The 19,377-nt window shown below is 51.2% G+C and overlaps 8 protein-coding genes across 8 annotated transcripts; 3 read left to right on the top strand and 5 right to left on the bottom strand.

Moving 5' to 3' along the window:
• Positions 1–72: 72 nt before the first annotated feature.
• M437DRAFT_51521 (uncharacterized protein) lies at positions 73–1,476 on the bottom strand (the record flags this gene model as incomplete). Its single annotated transcript, XM_041022196.1, has 2 exons — positions 73–704; positions 762–1,476. 2 exons carry the CDS (start codon positions 1,474–1,476, stop codon positions 73–75), a joined length of 1,347 nt encoding a protein of 448 aa, XP_040878675.1.
• A 917-nt stretch (positions 1,477–2,393) lies between these two features.
• On the bottom strand, positions 2,394–3,191 carry M437DRAFT_51293 (uncharacterized protein; the record flags this gene model as incomplete). The annotated part of the gene is made up of 3 exons (XM_041022154.1): positions 2,394–2,879; positions 2,935–3,038; positions 3,092–3,191. Coding segments are annotated over 3 exons (690 nt in total), but the record flags the coding sequence as incomplete, so codon positions are not given.
• A 1,229-nt stretch (positions 3,192–4,420) lies between these two features.
• Positions 4,421–6,361, top strand: M437DRAFT_51708 (uncharacterized protein; the record flags this gene model as incomplete). The annotated part of the gene is made up of 2 exons (XM_041022224.1): positions 4,421–4,487; positions 4,596–6,361. The coding sequence occupies 2 exons, from the start codon at positions 4,421–4,423 to the stop codon at positions 6,359–6,361; spliced, it is 1,833 nt and encodes a 610-aa protein (XP_040878673.1).
• Positions 6,362–6,597: 236 nt separating this feature from the next.
• Positions 6,598–7,613, bottom strand: M437DRAFT_76321 (uncharacterized protein; the record flags this gene model as incomplete). Its single annotated transcript, XM_041026602.1, has 3 exons — positions 6,598–7,224; positions 7,277–7,535; positions 7,588–7,613. 3 exons carry the CDS (start codon positions 7,611–7,613, stop codon positions 6,598–6,600), a joined length of 912 nt encoding a protein of 303 aa, XP_040878672.1.
• A 394-nt stretch (positions 7,614–8,007) lies between these two features.
• M437DRAFT_85605 (uncharacterized protein) lies at positions 8,008–9,138 on the top strand (the record flags this gene model as incomplete). The annotated part of the gene is made up of 3 exons (XM_041028312.1): positions 8,008–8,080; positions 8,133–8,340; positions 8,394–9,138. 3 exons carry the CDS (start codon positions 8,008–8,010, stop codon positions 9,136–9,138), a joined length of 1,026 nt encoding a protein of 341 aa, XP_040878671.1.
• A 355-nt stretch (positions 9,139–9,493) lies between these two features.
• M437DRAFT_67108 (SEN34 subunit of tRNA-splicing endonuclease) lies at positions 9,494–10,432 on the bottom strand (the record flags this gene model as incomplete). Its single annotated transcript, XM_041024887.1, has 1 exon — positions 9,494–10,432. The coding sequence occupies one exon, from the start codon at positions 10,430–10,432 to the stop codon at positions 9,494–9,496; it is 939 nt and encodes a 312-aa protein (XP_040878670.1).
• Positions 10,433–10,922: 490 nt separating this feature from the next.
• M437DRAFT_25140 (ribosomal protein L1) lies at positions 10,923–11,852 on the top strand (the record flags this gene model as incomplete). The annotated part of the gene is made up of 1 exon (XM_041019079.1): positions 10,923–11,852. A coding segment is annotated over one exon (930 nt), but the record flags the coding sequence as incomplete, so codon positions are not given.
• A 755-nt stretch (positions 11,853–12,607) lies between these two features.
• On the bottom strand, positions 12,608–16,679 carry M437DRAFT_51294 (uncharacterized protein; the record flags this gene model as incomplete). The annotated part of the gene is made up of 7 exons (XM_041022155.1): positions 12,608–12,737; positions 13,088–13,226; positions 13,272–13,339; positions 13,392–13,448; positions 13,579–14,440; positions 14,507–16,310; positions 16,485–16,679. 7 exons carry the CDS (start codon positions 16,677–16,679, stop codon positions 12,608–12,610), a joined length of 3,255 nt encoding a protein of 1,084 aa, XP_040878668.1.
• Between the last annotated feature and the right edge of the window lie 2,698 nt (positions 16,680–19,377).

Below are 19,377 nucleotides of genomic sequence, written 5' to 3'. Positions count from 1 at the left end.
CACTATCTAGAGCTATGAAAATGCACGATGGTTTTTGATCCCTGACACATGCCCAGAGAGAGCCCATCAGTCTCACTGAAAAGGCAGTCCAAAATCAGGCAAATTCATGTTCAAGAAGTCGCCAAACACAGCATCCATGTCCATCAACTCGTCATACGCAATGTCAAAGCCGCTTAACCCACCATCAGGATGTGGCTGCTGTCCTGCGAGCGAGGCAGAAGCGTTGTGCTGTTGCAATCCAGCTTGATCGATTTGATGATGGGGTGGTCCTGCAGGCCGCCACTCAGCGGGTCCAGCGTGAAGTCGTGATGTGCGACGAAGCTCTGGCGATATCGTCACAGCAGCCACTTGATCCAGTGCTTTGCGCCCCAATAAAGCCATATTCTTTGCTGGTTGTGACCACTCGCTCAACTGTTCCAGAGCTTGTACGCAGCTGTCTATGTGTTCCCGAGCTGCTATGCGTTTAATATGGCTGCGAGCACTACGAAGCTGGTTGTAAAACGTGGAAACGGCGAGTGAGATGCCATAAGGTATGAGAGGTAGCGGCACCAGATTCTTGGGCGAGATGTGGCGGAGAATCGTGACTATCTGTAACGCCGAAAGCTCCTGCCGTAAGCTTGAAGGTGTCGGAAGTAATGGTCGAGAAGTCGCACGAGCGCGGTGAGATATGATCGCCACACCATGATAGTAAATCTCCAAAGACGCTACACAAACGAAGTCGTCAGATTTGATAGCCTCGTTATAGGTATCGTAGGACTTACTTATGACATTCGATTCAAGATCCCAAGCACCACACCGATCCAGGATGTTTTCAAAGCTTTCGTAGTCTTCCTCAATACCCGTGATGTCCAGAGCGGCTGTGGGTTGGTATAACCCAATGATTCTAGTAAGCAATTGTGAGATGGCGAGCAATATCCGTGTTCCTGGAGCGGAGATCTCGTATGCTTCGTCTAGCTTCAGACCAATGTCCAAATCCAAGATTTGACGTGGCCGTCCGTTCAAACTAGCATTGAAATTTGACAAAACCCACAAGGCCCAGAACAGTCGCGTCTGACTACCTCCATGTCCACTGGAACGACCAAGATGTAGTCCAATGGTCTGACCGTGGTGAATCGCTTGTGACAAATGCATGGACGAGTCCACTGTTCCCTCTGGGCCTTCAGAGTACAATGACATCAGAGCTAAGATCTGTATCAGGTTGATTTTGTCACGCTCACGGCCCATCTGAACTCCCCAGCGTAAAGAGGCATATACTCTCGATGCAAATGCTCTTTGCGTAAGTGGTTCAGGGCTCTCCAAGAAGCGTAGATAGCGTCTCGCTTTCTGATCTCGCGAGGCGACCAGACACATGGCGAATACGAGGAGCTGAGGTTTCCTCTCTGTATTTCGAAAAGTGGCTTCATCCACTATCGGCAGTAATGGATTCAGTCTCTCAAAGTATATGTCGATGAGTGAGTCTCGGTCTTGGGTGTTCATTATCGCAGATGGCGGGTTCTGCTCCTCGCCGCCAATCATGTTTTCCCTTTCTGGCGAGTTGGCACCCACAGACTCCCTTTTGCGCTGGTCATGGTCGTGTCGCGCATCATAGGTATGGCGTCCAACCCATATACCAACATCATGTCTGTCACGGTTTCCACTGCCAGGATCGTGTTCAGCTACCAGACTGGCCTCAGGATTCAGATCGCCGATAAATCTTGAATTGGATGGGTGGTCATAAGGTCGCGCGTGATGCTGTCGCTGCTCATCACTGGAGACTGTTGACTTGTCCATTCCAGATGAGGGCGGATCCAGATTTTGTATTCGCCCTGGAGTCGAAGAGGTAGGCCGCGCATCAGTCTGATGATTTTCTGTCTCTAGGCCATGTGTGCATCGTTTCTATTATTGCTCGACTATCTTAATCACTGTTTGCGTGGATCTCGAAAGGCTAGATGTATACCTTTCGCTTCTTGCAAGTTTCGCATGCACCTTGGGGAGCTTTCCTCTTGCGGCTGTTTGGGTCGCCATTGATAACAAATGTATAATCCATGGTGGGTTGGTCGTCTGTCATGAATGGTCGCAAGCTGGAGGCGTATATACTCGTATGAGGTCCGAGCTTCGAGCCGTTGCAAAGTGTATTCAGACCCTGACCCTGACCTTCACTATCAGTTTCTCTTCGCCCTCCTCAAGTTCATCACGAATGGATACAACGGAAGCTACTCAGAAGTACAACCAAGTAAAAACTCTGCGCACGAAAAGCTCGCATTGATCAAGAGTGATTGCTTCTATACGAATGAATTGTCAAGAATAACGCATCATCATCCGAAATGTAGAATCATTATCATTTTGTGTAACATCGTCTACAGACTATGGTATCTGTTTTTTTTGCCAGGTGCACATGAGTTACCTCAAGCTCATCAGACACGTCCAAGGTAGTAAGCTTTTCCTCCGTCTTCTGAGTCTGCCACAGAGCTGACTGCGTATGCAAAGAAAAAGGCCAGGATAGCAGCCACCCATTGCAGCCCGTAGAGCAGCGTGCCGCCCTCCAACGTACCACTGGAGACCACTTCCAATGCCTTGACTGCTGAGTTTGTTGCCCATGCGCTAGCGATCATCAAGGTAGCACCTGCGAGACTGGTAGCCTTTGCTGCACTGCGAATGAGACGTCCGGCAGATGAGCCCCTGAGAATGACGAGAGAAATGAGTATGAGCGAGATCAACCAGACGACACCGCCAGCGGTGAGGAAAGCGACGAAGACATCGTGCTGCAACTTGAGCGGATAGTTGAATTGATCGTTGCGATCGGTATCGATGTGGAAGGCCTTGACAAGATCCTTGCTCGAGCGTCCAGTAGTGGTCAGACAGCGGTCGCCGCCGTGCTTGTTGTGGACAATGCACAAGCCCTAAAAGTGACTGTTAGCTAAAACATAGAAAATGTACCTAGCTGAGAAGACTCACATAGTAGCCAAGTCTCAACCAGCTGTGGTCATCATCGTTCCACTTGTAAGTAAGCAGATAGATTCCGCTGGTGCCAGTCGAAGTCGAAGAGACGAGTGGGAAGACTTTTCGAGTGTTAGAGCTTGCCAGTATTGATCATTAGGCGCACATTACGTACTTGTGAAGAGGAAGATGGGTACTGCCAAAGCCCAGATCATGACTCCCAGGCCCAGACCGCGTGCTTTGGACATGAGACCCATGATTGCGAGAGAAGTCTTGAATGTGTGTGATGCTGAGGAAGAAGTGCGATGAGGAAGGAAGGAGCGCTGTTGACTCTAGATGACTTGCAGTGAAGCAGTAGAAGAAAGTGAGAGTGAAGACGACTTGATGGAGTTGCAACCACAGAAGGAGTCACTTATTTATTATCAATCACTCGACAAGAGCCGCCGCTGCCTGAAGGCAGAAATTGTTCCAGGTCCGGAAAGTCGCAGGCGCCAACACCTGATTTCGAGTGGTGAAGTTGAAGATTGTTTCGCATCGCGCCATCCTTCGACTGCAGCCTATCCATGGAGCCATACAGCTTGGTGGTGTTTGCAGGCCTGAAAATAGACTAACAACCAACACAGCCTACCTTCCAAACATACATGGCGCACATGTACGACTCTAATAGCCTCTATCAGCATGCGACATGCCAGAAGATCATTGTGAAGATGGTTGATACCAGTAAAGTTGTAAGCGCCAGGTCTTTACCAGCTCGAGATGAAGCAGTCCTGTATGACTCGCAAGGATGCGAAGGATTCAACCACGTCTCGGCCAGTCACCGCCAACCATGGATTTAGATGAATTGTAACCAAGTATCCATGGGACGCCAGCACTTAGTATGCATGTCCTGCGAAGAGATGTCGAGAATGGATATTGCAGGGCCTCCTCCCCATGTGCTAAACATCGTCAATGTAGCTGTGAAATAAAAGCGCAATACTTTCGTCAAGGAAGCGGACTCTACAGAGATCCTTATTGAGGGCCGTCTCTATGGCCAAACTTGTATTCAGAACACAGTGATGCACCACGTTAGACTGTATACCTCTATGCTTCGGGATCGGTAAGGAGTCAATCATGTAGATTGTGGCAGTGTTGAAGGTGAAGAGCAAAAGCAGCAGATCGTGGCGCCAGATCAAGCTCGCGGGAACGTTGCAGGAATGCAACGCTCTCAGCCTCTTCATACAACCTCTGACATACACCGACGAAGTCACAAATTTATAAGGCCTCAGACTCGACATCTGCACACTGATTTTGCTCCTGCCGTCATGAGCGGCTCAGGGCAAGGAGGACCCTTGCGTGTCACACCTGAACGCGGCACCTGGTCTCCCGGTTGGCCCGTCCACCGGGGCAGATACACAACAACAAATGACAGCTCTAGTCGCTCCCTCAAACGTGGGCTGGGCGAATAAATTGAATATGACGTGAAAAGATAGAAAATCCAGGAAAGTAGGCATTTGTTGTCAAGTACATGGCTACTTATGTCACAACCATAATGGCCCAATGTATTGTTCGCAGTCTATCGTGGCTAGCTCCTTGTAAGCATCATCCAAACTCCTTCCCCTGCAGCACTTGCATGCAGATCGCTCTAGCAAGAAAAAACGAAGAACGTCCCCGTTGAAACCATTCCCTTTTGTTGCCTTTAGCATTTTACTGTAGCCACTGGACATTGCTACATCACACCTTCATGGAATCGGGGTCGCCCAACCTCGACAAGGCCGTACCCGAAACCCCAAAGACGCCAGAGATGCGCAACGACAGCTTCGATGCCAACATGCCATCAGGCGATGTGGACTTGACGGGCAGGAAGACACGAGGCAGTATCGCCAGTGACAGCTCAGAAGAACCCTTGGACTCTCTTGTTGGCAGTCCAACTTTGCCCTACCTCTGTTACGGTCGCAGGCGGAGCTCATTTATCAGCCCCTTCCAAATAAACAAAGCTCGCTACCTCTTGAGCTTCGCCGATGCCGAAACTGCACAGGAATGGTGGACATTGATGCAATCTGAGTATCCCGATACCTTGCGCGAAAGTCCCAACCTCTTCTCGTTCAAGAACGACCGTACGCCCATCAAAGCATGGGAGAACCCTAGGTTTGCGCATTTGAGAGACAGGTGGTCATATCGCCAGACCGACGGAAAGGACGACAAAACTTCGCATCAGCAATTGGTATCATCGCATAGACGTGTTCCATCTGCCCGTACACCTCTGATGCCAACATTGAGCGAGGGTCATGTTTTTGGAGGATTTGAGAGACTCGAAGATCCCTTTACCCCAGCAGGCGCAAGCAACATGGAGTTTGCCCAGCTGAATCTGGCCTCGGATCACATTCAGAAGTCTGTCAGCCAGTCGACCTTACAGCTAGATGCGCTGCTCGAAGGTCAACAAGCCAGTGCCAGAGGCTTTCAGAAGTTGTCTGCAACGATAGAGCGCATGACACAGCAAATGGAAGCGCTAGCTCGCAGACAGCAAGACCACGAGATAGTACTGCGCGAGCTGACGGCAGCTGCCACGGCGAACAATGCCGCCAGCGATGTCCAGTACCGACACCAGCAAGCAGCCGCCCTACAGTCTCTCCAGTCCGTCATTGAGGAAACCTGTTCGCGTGTACAAGAGCTCTATCTCAAACCTCCTCCCACCCCAGGTCCCAATCACGAAATCTTGCATGAATTGCAGGAAGAGGTATCGCAAACTTCAACACTGCTGAGAGATCTCTACAATCGCCCGCTACCAGATAACGACCCTTTTCAACCAGAAGTTTTGCAAACCATACAGAAACAGCTCTTGCAAAACACAAAGGCCATTCGCGCATTGACAGATCGTCCAGAACCTGCTTCCAACACAGAAACACTTCAGAAGTTGCACAAGGAAGCATCACAGACCACGGCTATATTGCGCGGAATCACAGACCGACTAGCCGCAACAGAGGCACCAGCACCAATAGCACCAAACACAGATCTGCTCCAGAAGCTCCAAAAGGACATGACTAAGAACACGACACTCCTCCAGACAATTGCGAGCAATCAGGAAACTTCGAGCAAACAACTCTCGACCCTCAAATCCACTCTCGACACCACCCTCTCAAATCAGAAACTACTCACCACGCAACTGAAGCAAACCCACGCGCTAGCAGAGACAACCCAAGCCTCGATATCTCATCTTGCCTCTGCTCAAGACACCAGGTTCTCTGCCTTGGAAGTCAAAATCGACAAGCAAATGCAGCAAATGAAGAAGAACTTTTCAGTGCAGCTCGATAAACAGCAAGAAATCTTCAAAGGCCAGCTTGACGAGATTCTCGGAGCGGTGAAGGGGAGAAATGTGGTTAGAAGTGCTGAGTGCGGGCATGGAGAGGTTCTACCACCGCCAAAGAAGCTCGATAGGAGAATTGTTGGTTATGTTTACGCGAAAGAGTGATTTGTGCTTGGTGATAGATGGCTTACAATACTAATATAATATACCTTCCCTCTATGCTTCTCTTGCACTTTCTCGTCAGTCTTGCTGCAGGGGTCAAGTGGTGATATGGTCTCTTCATTCGTGTTTATGAGTCGACTCCCAGTATGCTGTGATACAAAACAGACTTGAGCGATATCTGCCCAGTGGTCGTGTGACGTTAGAACTCCATAATCTCCATGCGCTTATAACTCCGATGCTCATGCAGTGTCCATCTTGTCATCATCGCCATCCTTCTTCTTGTCGTCTTTTGAGTCTCCGCTACCGCTAGGCTGACCACTCTGATCGAGCAGGGGCTGACTTTCAGAAGTCTCTGGTACACTCTCCAGCTGTGTCTTTCCCTCTGCGTTTTCTGCAGCCTTGCTCTCGCGTGCCTGACGAGCAGTTTCCTCCTCCATACTCATACGCAAAGCCAGAGCCAGTTCCGGGTCCATGGAAGGGTCGACACCAAATTCAAAGTCGTTGCCACCAGATGTCGGTGCACCACCTTCACCACCAGCCGAACCGCCGCCCATACCGCCAGTCTCGCCAGCCAAGATTGGTGATGCAACAATAGAGTCGGAGAGAAGGTTGGGGCCGGGTTGGACGATTTCGAGGTATGAACCGTCACCACCCTTGACGGCTTCATTGAATGCTTGAAGCTTTGAGGTGACATCGTCGCTAAGATCACCAAAGGCAACAATATCGATGCTGACGTTGTTCTTCTTCATGCGCTTTGCGAGCTTGACCAGAGATGATTGAGATTCTTGGGCGGAGTTTAGCGGCGAGCAGGTAAGGACGATGATGCGTTGGCGTTGACTCTTGTTTTGGCGGTGCTTGAGGGCGAGCTGGAAATGATTAGTAGAATGGTCTCAGTAGCGATTCGGGGCTGCGACGTACAGAGGCGATCATGATGGCGGTGTGCAGGTGGCTTTCACCACGAATCTTTGTGCGATGCAGACCATCAAGGATCTTGCCGGGGTTTGTGGTGAGGGTGGTGAGGACTTCGGGACCGCTGCCACCCATGGTCATGAGGCCGACTGATGATTCGGGGTTGGCTTGTGTCTTGTATTGGAAGATCAAGTTGGCGGCGTCTGCTTGGGCGTCCCATCTCGAAGGTACGTAGTCGCCGTTTCTGCTGCTCTCACTGTTGTCGACACTGCGAAGAAGATCAGTACAAGATAGAGAGTGAGCTCACAAGCTGGACATACACAATCATAGTTGCCTCCAAACCCATGTTGGCGGTTGTGAAGATGAACGATCTGGAGAGAAGAGAGGTGCTTCGCGGCGAGACAGTCTAGATGTGTCGGAAAAGATGGTTGGATCGAGATGGCGTTGGTGTGTAGTGGGTAGTGAGAGATGCGGTGCTGGACTGCTTGATGGTCTCGAAGCTGTTGCTGCTCTCTCAATGAATGACGCCGCCGTGCCAAGAAGCCCGTCCAATCCCCGACTTTGGTGTTTGTTGATGCACGAGTTCCTTTCTTTACCACCGCCATTTCTCGCCCAGCACAACCCACCGTCGCATCCAATATCAGACGCTCATCTACCTATACGCGCATATCTATACAGAAGGTCCACAGTTGCTGCCAATCGCCAATATGACGAGTCTCGTCGCGACCCCCGACGCGACGATGGCCTCAGATCGAGTAGCCCACATCACCGAAGCCCAGAAACAAGCTCTCATGGACAATCTACAGCTTGAGAGTGAGTCGCCTATATCAAATTTACCGTAAGCATTGTTCTGACACGTCTCTAGTCGCCGATCGGGCTCGCAAACTACGCGCCCAGTACGCTCTCCAAGCCCAAGGCCTTCGCACTCGTCTCGAAATGCGCATCAACCGTATTCCTCGCAATCTCCGCAAAGCAAACATGGGAGATTTATTAGAGAAACACCTCGAAGCCCAGAAGAAGACGCAGCAACGTCTGCCTAGCCCGAACAAAAGAAAAAGCTTGAAGCGCAAAAGGTTTGACCACCTAATTTTATTGCGACCTCTTCAATATACTGATTAGTGTATAGCGAGGAAGCAGCTATCGCTGACAAGGAAAACACTCAACCCGCCTCCGCAGCTCTCGCCAACCCAAAGAAGCGCACTAAGCCTAGTCCTGGCCCTACTGGCATTCCTACCTCTCCCAACCTGGCCCGTTCGACGAGACCCCAAGCCCTCAACACTACCGTTCTATCTCCTAAATCCCCCAACTCGCGCACACTGCCACGATCTCCCTTGAAGTCTCCCTCGGCAAAGTCTCCACCAACGCTTCCCAGGCCTCGCGGCGCAGCTCTTCAAGCAGCTCGACCCACTACGAAAGGCACGCTAAAGAGACCTGCCACCGCACCCACGGCCACTGCTCTAGAGGCAGTAGTATCTGCTGCACAACCGAACACTTCTACGCGTCGTGCTCTTCGCGCCAGCAATGCCTCAGCAGAAAGCACTAGCAGTGAAAAGACCACAATCATCAACAAGTCACCCGCCAAACCCAATCCTCCGAGTCGCCCACACACTGCTATGGCTCTGGCATCGCCTAAGAAGTTGCCCGTGCCCACTTCACCCGCCAAATACAACTCAATCAGAGAAAAACCATTGCCAGCACCCGCTGCAGCACCAACTCCTGTCGCGGGCACTATTAAGAAGGGTACCTTTAAGAGCGCAATGGCCTCACTCACAGGCAGCAAGAAAGGGAAGAAGACAACCGCTGCTGCTGCGTTTGGCTCCAATGGTACGCCTCCGCCTGCTGGTAGAGTGCTGAGAAAGCGCGCACCCTAAGCAGGGTGCTTGTATTGCTTTGTTTCCTTATGAATAATGACCTTTCTCATCTTTTTGTTTTCTCGTCCCTGTCCGAAACCAGACGAGTAGGGCCTTTTGGATTGTGTAGTGGGCTTTTTATAGTAATGAAGGATACAAATGCTCGCCAGTATCGGCGTGTTTTGCATAGCAACAAAAAGTTCACGATTGACCATATGTGATCACCTGTACAGTAACATTGAGGTAAACAGAGCATCTTGTATGAACAGAGGCGACGCCCAGACATGTTCGATCAACCTTGCACACAAGCACATACTTGACAAATACACGTGCAAAACCATGAAGTGGTGGGTAGGGTAATCTTGAATTCTTCACACTACATACCCGCCCACTCGACACAGAAAGTCCTCACTCCATCTTCACCTTCTGCTTGCTCTTTATCCTCGGTGCCGCCGATGAGAAACCCTTTCTTGACACCAGTGCCCAAACGACCACCTCCAACCAATGTCAACAGATCAAACTCTTGATCCCAATCCATGCCATCGCACAGGAAGTGACTATGGAAGCGCAGTGGATCGCCAGGGTAGGCTGTGTACCTACAGCCGAACCTGATACCAGGGGCCATAAAGTAGCCTTTGGAGTGGAGGTGCTTGAACAGAGGATAAGAGGCAGGAACCTCGGGCAGAGGTAAGGGTGAAGAGGGCGTTGATGTTGTGAGAGGAGGATGTGAGGTTGTAGGTGTGATCTTCATGGTTGAAGCAGAAGACGGCGCGACGGATGCTTCAGAAGGAGCAATGGAAGGTGCACTAGGTGCAGGGCTAGAGAAGAGCGATTCTTCATCGTCTCCAGCAACACTCTCGCCAGCAGCAGCAGCCCCCGAACGCTCTTTTTCAAGCTTCGCAGCGAGGGCGGCGTTCTTAGCGGCGACCTTCTTTAACGCTGCAATCTTTCTGTCGTCGGCACTCTTGGTTTGCATCCTTGTTGCATCGCTGCCTTGCTTTTTCAAGCTGCGCAGGAACTTTTCCTTTTCCTCTTTACTTAGGTTGCCTTGAACGAATGCTTGCTTGTGAGCAGCGGCATCGTCGACAATGTATGCGACACCCTTCTCTACCAACAGGCGTGCTTCTTCGGGCATGAGCTCCAGAGGGATGCCTAAGAAGACGTTCTGTTGCGGTGCTTGAGGCAAGCCACCAATCAAGACACCAGTGATGTTGTGAACACGGCGCGCATGACTGACGGTGTTAACGTCGTAGAGCGTGTAGCGGCCAGCAACCAAAAAGATTGGAAAGGGCTCGGCTACGGATGGACTGGCCATGGTGGTACTAGAGTACACCAAGACTTTCGTCAAGGCTTTGCAACATGGTCAGCATGTGTCGTGGACGAGTGAGTATGTGCATGAAGAGGAGGGGTTGAGGAAGCATGTTCATAAAGAGCATAGCATTTTTCTGTCGTCAATGACCGTAGTCTCAGGGGATTGACAGATTGATTGAAAAGATGTTGTTTAATCATTGCAGTGGGCATGGATAAGAAGCAGCGACAGACAAGACATACCTTATGGGTGTGTAGAGACAAAAAAGAGTCTCGTGATTTCTTCAACCCATCATGCGTGGATTTGCAGAAGCTGCAGGAGGAAAGAGCTTTCGGCAAGATATAGCCCAGGGCGCTCGGACCGCCTCGGCGGCAGGGCATCGGCAGAAATCATCTCCAAATTCTCCAAACTCTCGTCCAGACTTTTTTGTTTGGTAGAGAAATTTATTGTCCAGACAATACCACACATATTCAACATGGCAGCAGACAGCAAATCTCTGACGACAAAGGTCGCCTCCGGCTCGCCCTACCAATTGGACCCTTCTCAAACTCTCCGTGCTGCTACTGCTCTGCTTAAGAAGATCGCCAGCGACTCTGTTGCGCGCAAGGACAATGGCGGCAAGGCCAACCTGCTCGAGGACGCCGACGAAGACGAGGACAGCGACGAGACCTCGACCACCGTCTGGCTCAACGTCACCACCAAGAAGCATATTGCCGATCAACGCAAGATGAAGCCCGGCAAGATCATCGTTCCCTTCCCTCTGCAGTCCGCCGCCTCGCCCTCTCTGCGCATCTGCTTGATCACCGCCGACCCCCAGCGCAAGTACAAGGACATCATAGCCAGCGAACGCTTCCCCGCCCAGCTCTCCTCCCGCATCAACCGTGTCCTCGGCACCGAGAAGCTCAAGGCAAAGTACAAGACCTACGAGTCGCGCCGCCAGCTCTTCGCCGAGTACGACATCTTCCTCGCCGATGACCGCATCATCACCCGCCTGCCTGCTCTCCTCGGAAAGGTCTTCTACGGCACCGGAGCCAAGCGCCCCATCCCCGTCGCCATGCAAGGCAAGCCCGAGAACGCTCGCGATGAGGCTGGCAACAAGCGTGTCAAGCTGTCCGAAGGCGGCGAGAAGCTCAAGCGCTCAGACATCACCCCCGAGGCTCTGGCCCACGAGATCGAGCGCGCCGTCGGTGCCGCTCTCGTCCACCTCGCACCCAGCACAAACGTCAGCATCAGAGTCGGCAAGAGCAGCATGACCGCTGAACAGGTTGCCGCAAACGTCGACACCATCGTGAACGTCCTGACCGAGAAGTACATCCCCAAGGGCTGGAGAAACATCCGCTCCCTGCACGTAAAGGGCCCCAACACCGCCGCCCTGCCCATCTGGCTCGCCGACGAGCTCTGGACAGACGAAGCCGATGTGCTCGAAAGCCTGCCCGCCCCTGTCGTCAAGGACAAGAAGAAGAGAAAGCGTGCTCTTCTCGAGACTGGCGCTGTCGATACCGCAGAAACCGACGACTCAAAATCCGCAAAGAAGAGCAAGAGCGAGGGTGCCAGCGACGAGACCAAGGCCAAGAAATCAAAGAGCGACAATGCTGAAAAGGCAGCCAGAAAAGCTGCTCTCAAGAAGCAAAAGGAGGAGTCCAAGACTGCAATTGCAGCATAAGAAACATGACCTTCCAACAGAAAAAAGTTGTCAGTGTGATTTGAAAGGGGAACTTCTTTATATCCTGGTTGTTGTTTGCATTGCATGGCGCTTTGGGGCGGTGTTTTCTTTTCTACTGGGGTTTACAGATCTACATGAATTTTGGTTGACAGGGGTGATTAGCCCACCAAGAGGTCAAACGTACATGTCCCATTTTCCTTCCTCCTTTGTTTCGTAAAATGAAGGGTCTCTTCGTGGTGACCACGTTCTTCACCAAAGCGTTGTGCATCTCTATAGCGTCAAGGTGACAATCGTTAGCGTGAGGGGAGCTCGTTAGGCAGAGAAAGAATGTTATGTGCGCATAGCAAAGCTTCGAGGCAAGAACGCAGTAAACTACGACTTTCTGAATCATGTTTCTCCTCGACTGAGTACGAATGAATTTATGCTGCACCCTCCAGCTAGTCACCTGCGCTACCTCAGATTACCTTTTCGTGCCGTGCTTCATTCGTCGGAGATTGTTCACGGCTCCCTCGTGTCCATTATAGAGCACCGAAGGATGATGTTTCGCCGCCTGGTCCTGCGCCAGCAGCCCCCGGGCCCGGTCCGCCGCCAAAGCCTGTCACGGCCATGTCTTCCTGCTTCATCGTACCGTTGAGCATCGGGCAAAGCCTTTAGTGTTGATTGTCAGCCATTCTGTCTTCGTCAAGTTGGATGTCCTCATCTTGTGAGGCGAAAGGATGGGAGAAAAACACAAAACAAAAGGATCATAAAGCAGATGCTGAGTGAAAAATTGGTGGCTTTGAATCTCTCGTGTTGAAGTCGAGATTCGTATGGCTCAAAATTGGGCCGAGTCGACAAAGAGCCAGTCGTTCGCCTTGGGAGCGGAAGTAGAATCATTGCTTATTTGCTTTCTCTTCCTGCCCCTCTGACTGTTTACCTGGCCAGTCGTGGCAGACGAGGACTTTTTCTTTGCCGCTTCTTTCTTGCAGGATTCAGAGCAAAAGAGATCACTTGCTGACTTTTTGTTGGTCTTGATGTGGCCCACTTGACCACAATTGGCACACTTGCGGGCTGTGCCTTCGGTGTTCTTCTTCGATCGGCCCTTGCCTTTACCGGTTGGCGCGGGAGTTGCAGCGTCGGCACCATCAGCACCTTCGCCTCCTGGGGATGCTGCTGCAGAAGGCGAGGCGGCACTGCCAATACCCTTTGCACGTTCGCGAGCCTGTCTGCGGCCCATGTTGCGTTCGAGACGCTCGATCTCTGCTTGCATACTGTGTCTTTTTGTTAGCAATTTTTGCGAAAAGATAAAAGGGGACACGATACAGTTGTTTTTGAAGCGCGTCAAAGTCTTCGTCTCCGGTCGCTTTGGTATTCATGATGCTGTGAATTCGCGTCAGCATATGTGCGGATCATAACAAATAAGTACCCTATAGGTTTTCTGCAAGGGGTGGTCAAGGGATTTAGGCAAACCTGAATCCCTGACGCCACTTGCAAGCTTGATAAAACGTACTCGATCGCTTGGCTTCGTGCCAGCAGTTTGCGCTTCTTGTAGGCTGCAATCACCCTTGGATTGGTGATAGTCTCTGTCTGCTCTTCCACATTGCCATACTTGTCCCGCACGCTTCTCTTGATCGTCATGAACTTGTTGTTCTGACTCATACTATTGCGACTGAACTGACTTGCAGACTCGTCGTCACGTCTGTTGTTGCCATAGACAGATGTTCCCATGGAGGATCGGGGTGTACCAGCTCTAAAGCTTTGGGCCGGTTCGGGCTCATCGTCAACGTCAGCTTCACCCTCGGAGTTCTCCATGTGTGAAGAAAGACTCTCATGCTGAGATCTCCATATGCGACGAATGGATTCATCGTAAGCTCTTTGCTGCTTGGCAACATTGTAGCTGTGGCCTCCATTCTCTTTGAGTCGTTTGGCATCAAGTCGTTCTTCGATACTCTCGCCTTGTGCTCTGAATCCACCCTTCATGGAAGTCTTAATGAAACTGAATGCTTCACCTCTGCCAGATGGGTCGCCTTCGCCATGCAGTTGGAGCATTGCTTTACCTTGACAAGCATTGAGGAAGTTCTTGGTTGTGTTCCAGGGTGCAAGCTTGAGCTCAACGTTTGTGCCTTCTTTGGCATCGTCTTCCTCGTTCTCGTCATCCTCTTTCTTGAGACCAAGATCCTTGAGATATTGTACGCCGACTTGCATCGAGTCGAGCACACAGATGTCTTCTGGCTTGATCCAACCACGAAGAGTCTCGGAGTCAGGAACAGAGTCGCCTGCCTTGAGGTGCCATAGCTGATTGTTCTTGTCGTATTGCATGAACTCACGCATCTTGCCACGGTTCTGGGCAACATCACTACCAGGTAGATGAGCTTTGACAACTTCGTTGGTTAGAGGTTGGCCTCGAATAGCCGGATCGATGCTCTTCTTGAACACACGATAGGATATGGCTCGTAGACGACGTTTTGCAGCATCTGTAACCTTTCTGGAGTGCTCACCGGGGACCTCCACTGACGGGAACTGTTGGCCAACAGCATACAGATTTTCTATATTACGCATGTAGTACTTCTTGCCATTCTTGTGTGTTTCATTGCAGATGACCAGGAAGTCGGTCGATTTGCCTTCATGACGAAAGACGGGCGCCCTGTAAAGACCGTTGTGTATGGTAGGCACCATTTCTCCGGGGTCGACTTGGCCGAAGTTTGCGAATGGACTACGATCCTGAGGTAAGAGAACTTGGGTTTCACCAATCTCTTCCTTGGGTCTAGAGGAGTCTTCGGCGTCTTTTCTTCTGTAATAATTGATGAGACGATTGCCCATACCAAAATTGGAGAGCATGACTGGATGCTCTTCGGAGTATTCAAGGAGCAATGCACTCGAATTGTCTGCCATAGACAAGTCTTCGGACTTTGCAAAGAGAGTTGCGACATCCTTGCCGCGCATCTCTTTCCTCTTGAACTTCTTGGGCTTGCTGAACGTGATGGTTCTGTTGGGCCTTTCGCTGGAGAATACGGGACGGTGGAACGCGCGTTTCTGTTTATCATCCAGACTGACTCTGTAGAAGGGGAACTGAAGCTTAGTCGCAGGCAGACTGTGCTCGACAGCCATACTACCGAGTGTGCTGCGGACTTTGTGCTGGTGATTCTCTTTGAGGAGTTCGTAAGCTTCGTCATTGGATATGTTGTACCTCTTGGTCATGTCACGAGCCATGGCAGTCCTGGTTTCCCGACGCATGTCGCCAGGAATATGGCGCAACCTCTTAGGCTGAGTCGCAGGAGCATTTTCGTCTAACAAAAGACCGGGATCGTTCATGTCGAGAGTGACCCGTTTGGCGATGTATGCAGTTGCACGTTCTGGTTCATCGAGAGAGGGGTATGTGTGCGATATGGCGACTGCAGCCTTGAGGTCAAACCCAACGATCTTGAGCTTTTTCGCAGTCGGCTCTTCCAGGTCGAATCCAGGAATCTTGCGCTTGGCTGCTGGTGGTGAGCGCGAGTCTCTTCCCATGTCGACACCGCTGTCTACAAGCGAGTAGTGGCCGGGTGAGGATGCAGCACTTGCCATGTCCCAGTCCTCACAGAGTACGGTCAGATCTTGCCACGAAACACCACCAATCTGCTCGTTCGGATCAATCTCGTCTAGGTCGATGACATCTTCGGTGTCTTCTTGTTTGGCTGAAGTATCCTCAACGCGAACGACGCCCGATTGTTCGCCGCCTCCTTCCCTCGCGTGTTTGCCCATGGTAGCAGTACCCAAGAGCCTGAAACTCTTCTCTTGGTCGTGTTGAAGATCAAGACTGAGCTTGGTTGGCTGTACAGGCTTAGGAGGCTTGATGGGAGTCTTCCAGCCATAGATACCTCGTCTAGGAGGAAACAGCTCGGTGAATCGCGGGCGCTCCTCTGGGTCATACGATGGCCAGATAGAATAGAAGACCTCCATTTCTGTCTCTGGAGCAGTTGGCGGTTCGTAAGATCCTCCTCTCCTGCTTCGCTCAACTCTCTCTTGCTCCATAGCAGCAAAAAGTGCTTTCTGCCGTAACCAGTCCTCGTCTTCTTCGTCATCCTGCTCCTCCTCGATAACTTCTGCATCGGCCATTTGCTCGTCTTCGATGAGATCGTCAGACATCTGAGGCAGAGCGAGGGACGTGTAAGCCCCTGGCAGGGCAACGGCCGATTTGGAGGGGAGGGCCAGACCGCTGTGACTGATAGACGGAGGCGGGTTGGCGAAGTCATTTTTGTGTGTCTGATCGGATGGTTGTGAGACATCGGGTTTCGCATCCTGATCGCCATCGTTGTCGTCTCCAAACAAGTCGTCTTCGAATCCAAAAAGGTCGTCATGGTTCTCGTCTTGCTCGGTCGCGGCGTCAAGCTGTGTCACAAGACCATCGGCGGGCGAGCTCTCGATCTTTGGTTTGACATCCGTCTCGTCTTCGGGCAGGTCATCATCACTGATGTCTTCAAAATCAATGGCATCGTCGGCCTTCTCGCCTACTTCCAGATCCCGGTCGAAGTTCAAGTTGTTGTTACTCGGATTCTCATCGTTCAGAAGGCGGGCAATTTCGGCGTCATCGGCCTGTTCCTGAAGCTCGAACTCATCGATGGCATGCGGCATGGTGGGCACGTTGACGTGGATTGCAAGTGGTCGGGTGGATCACCGAGCACTGTTCTAGAGAGCAGAGCGATGCGCCATGGATATCGCGCGTCTGAGAGGCGAGTGATGCCGAGTGCTGTGAAATGCAGTTGGGGAAGGTGTCGCAAATGTGCAGTGGCGGCGGCGAGACGGAATACGCAGTGAACAGATGGTCGCGAGATGCGTGAGAGCCGGACAGTGCCTTCCCTGCCTGTCGTTGGACGATGTGGCACCTCAAGTGCTTCTTGTCGTTGTGACGAGTTGGTTGCTTGCCTGCACCTGCCTTCGCGCATCGGAACGCCAAGATTGCCCGCTCGACACTCCCGAACCCGAACTGAACCTGACACTCACACGCACCCTTCTGTGCTAAAGGTTACAGTGCAGCTGAAGACACGCACAATTCTGTCGCAAATATTGTAGTGCTCACACAGGAAGCCCTATCAGAGACTATGCTCATAGCTATGCTGACATTTGAATCGCGAAATTGCGTTTCAATACCCTATGATCCCACTATAGCTATTAATCGCGATATCGTGATAGTCTTGAGCATACTGGGAGGACAAGCAATAATGCCCTCATTCGCTGGTTGACTGTCATTCTCTGCTGATCCGATCGCGCGTTAGAGCCTTCAGCTCGAGTCACCATACATGGTCGAATCTCCACACGACTACCTACTGGACGCCTGACTATGCAGGGCAATATCAATATGGTTCTCTGTCCTGAACCGTGCTACCATCTCACTGCTGATGCAGGTGCACGCTCGGTCGATGTTTTGCATTCACGACAGTATAGAAGTTTCCTAGGATCGAGTCGAATACTTTTGTGTATCACATAGCATTTCAGTCAAGATGCTCACACAGCCAGACAAACTCCACACAGTCGCTCTCACGCCTCCTCATGACTCTATGTACACGGCACACCGCCTCTTGGAAAGGTACGGGATCTCGTGAGCTACCGGAAAGTATAGGTAACATAGTTGCTGTTCAATGAGAGGTGTGTCTGTACTGCAGCCGTCTTTGGCACATAAGGAAAAATCATAGGGCTTCCAATTAGTATGCCTACGTGAACGTGCACGCGTATCTCGGTTGCACTCCTGCACATTCCACATGATGTAAACAGGTGCTAGATGAACGGAATACAGCGGACTTGGACGGGTCAATTCTCATACCTCGTGATGACTCTCGAGTTGGCCTGACTTTAAACGCTGAAGGAGTACGGGCCACACCAACCGCTATTCTCATGCGCATAGGCTTCTAATAGAGGAAACAAGAAGGGCGAGGCCGTTCCATGGACTTTGCCGCGGTCGTGCATGCTTGACGCATGTGTCGACAGTAGTGTACTCCTGTACTATGGGTGTACCCTCAATACACGCGAAAGTAGGGCAAGCGAGGGTATGTAATTTGATGACCACGAAAAAGTGCTTACATCTATCCTGTGCGAAGCTGAGACGTGGATCGCCATACAACTTGAGACATACAGGGATTCCCGCCGCCAGGTTTTACCCTCTCCGTCAGTACCGCTTCCTGGACCTAAAGTTGTGCATCCTTCACTAATAGCTAGCGACTCGTTACTCGTATCATCCAACCCAAGTCATTTGCCGTTGAAGAAGCATTGATACCTTGCCAGTCTGCATAAGCATCTGCCAACTGGCAAACTCACGGAATGCTGGCTAACTTTTGTCGAGTCATCTTGTTCCCAGGCTTGATTAGTGAACAATTTTCCACCAGGTTAACGTCAAGAAAGTCAAACTCCTATCCTTTGTTCGACCTTCCGAACCACGGAGACACGTCCACCTTACGTCGTGTCAAGTGATGACTACGGTATTGCCGGCCTTGGACCGTATTTCCTATTCGCTATTGGTTGATGACATACCATCCATACGTTGCCCCTTGGATAGGGTTTGGCTCTGTGTGTGTACGCGCGCGACTTGGCGACGCATAATAAGCATGGTACTTGAGCGTAATGCATGTGCACAACGCGACGTAGCACAGTCGTCCCTCTTGTTCACAGGTAAATTGCTGACCGCGCCGCAACGGCTCTACTGCCTGTTGCAAGTGCATAACAAGAGAATCAGGACTCGATGGATCCGCATAGTTCTTGTTCTTGTGAACGAACCGAACTCCTGGGCATAAGCGCCCTATTATTGCCCGTCGGACCCCGATGTTACCCGCTCGTCTAAAGCTATCCTGACCGGCGTTGTCGGCGGCCAGGCCTAGACCCGCTGTACCGACCAAAGGATCTATATGGAAAGTCTCAAGTTTTGATTACACGCTTCGGCAGTTTCCACCTATCGACTTGAATCTTCATTTCTTTCCTTGATCGTCTAGCGTATCTATTTGGGAATTTGGAATTCGCCGGACGCGAAGCCAAAAAATACTTGCATAATATTAATCAACTAAAACAATAATGAGCCCTACTGGCGCATCTGCTAATTAACGTATCAACTCCCCCATATAGTCGATCCAGCCACTCTTCGCGCTTTCTTCACTTGGCGTCCAAACTCCATACTCGGGTCAAGTAAGTGTTCTTTCCTTCTGTACCACTTTCGCTTCTTTGTTCATCTGTTTCCCTTTCTGTACCTCTTCGTATCCTTACATATCGATGCCTATAGATACGCGAACCCCTCGAGCTTTCCAGATTTCCATCCATAACCTGTACTATTTTGGAGGTGGGACCACAC

This window comes from Aureobasidium melanogenum (genome assembly GCF_000721775.1).
Source record: "Aureobasidium melanogenum CBS 110374 unplaced genomic scaffold scaffold_14, whole genome shotgun sequence".
NCBI lineage: Eukaryota > Fungi > Ascomycota > Dothideomycetes > Dothideales > Saccotheciaceae > Aureobasidium > Aureobasidium melanogenum.
This window is presented reverse-complemented; position numbering and strand designations above follow the sequence as displayed.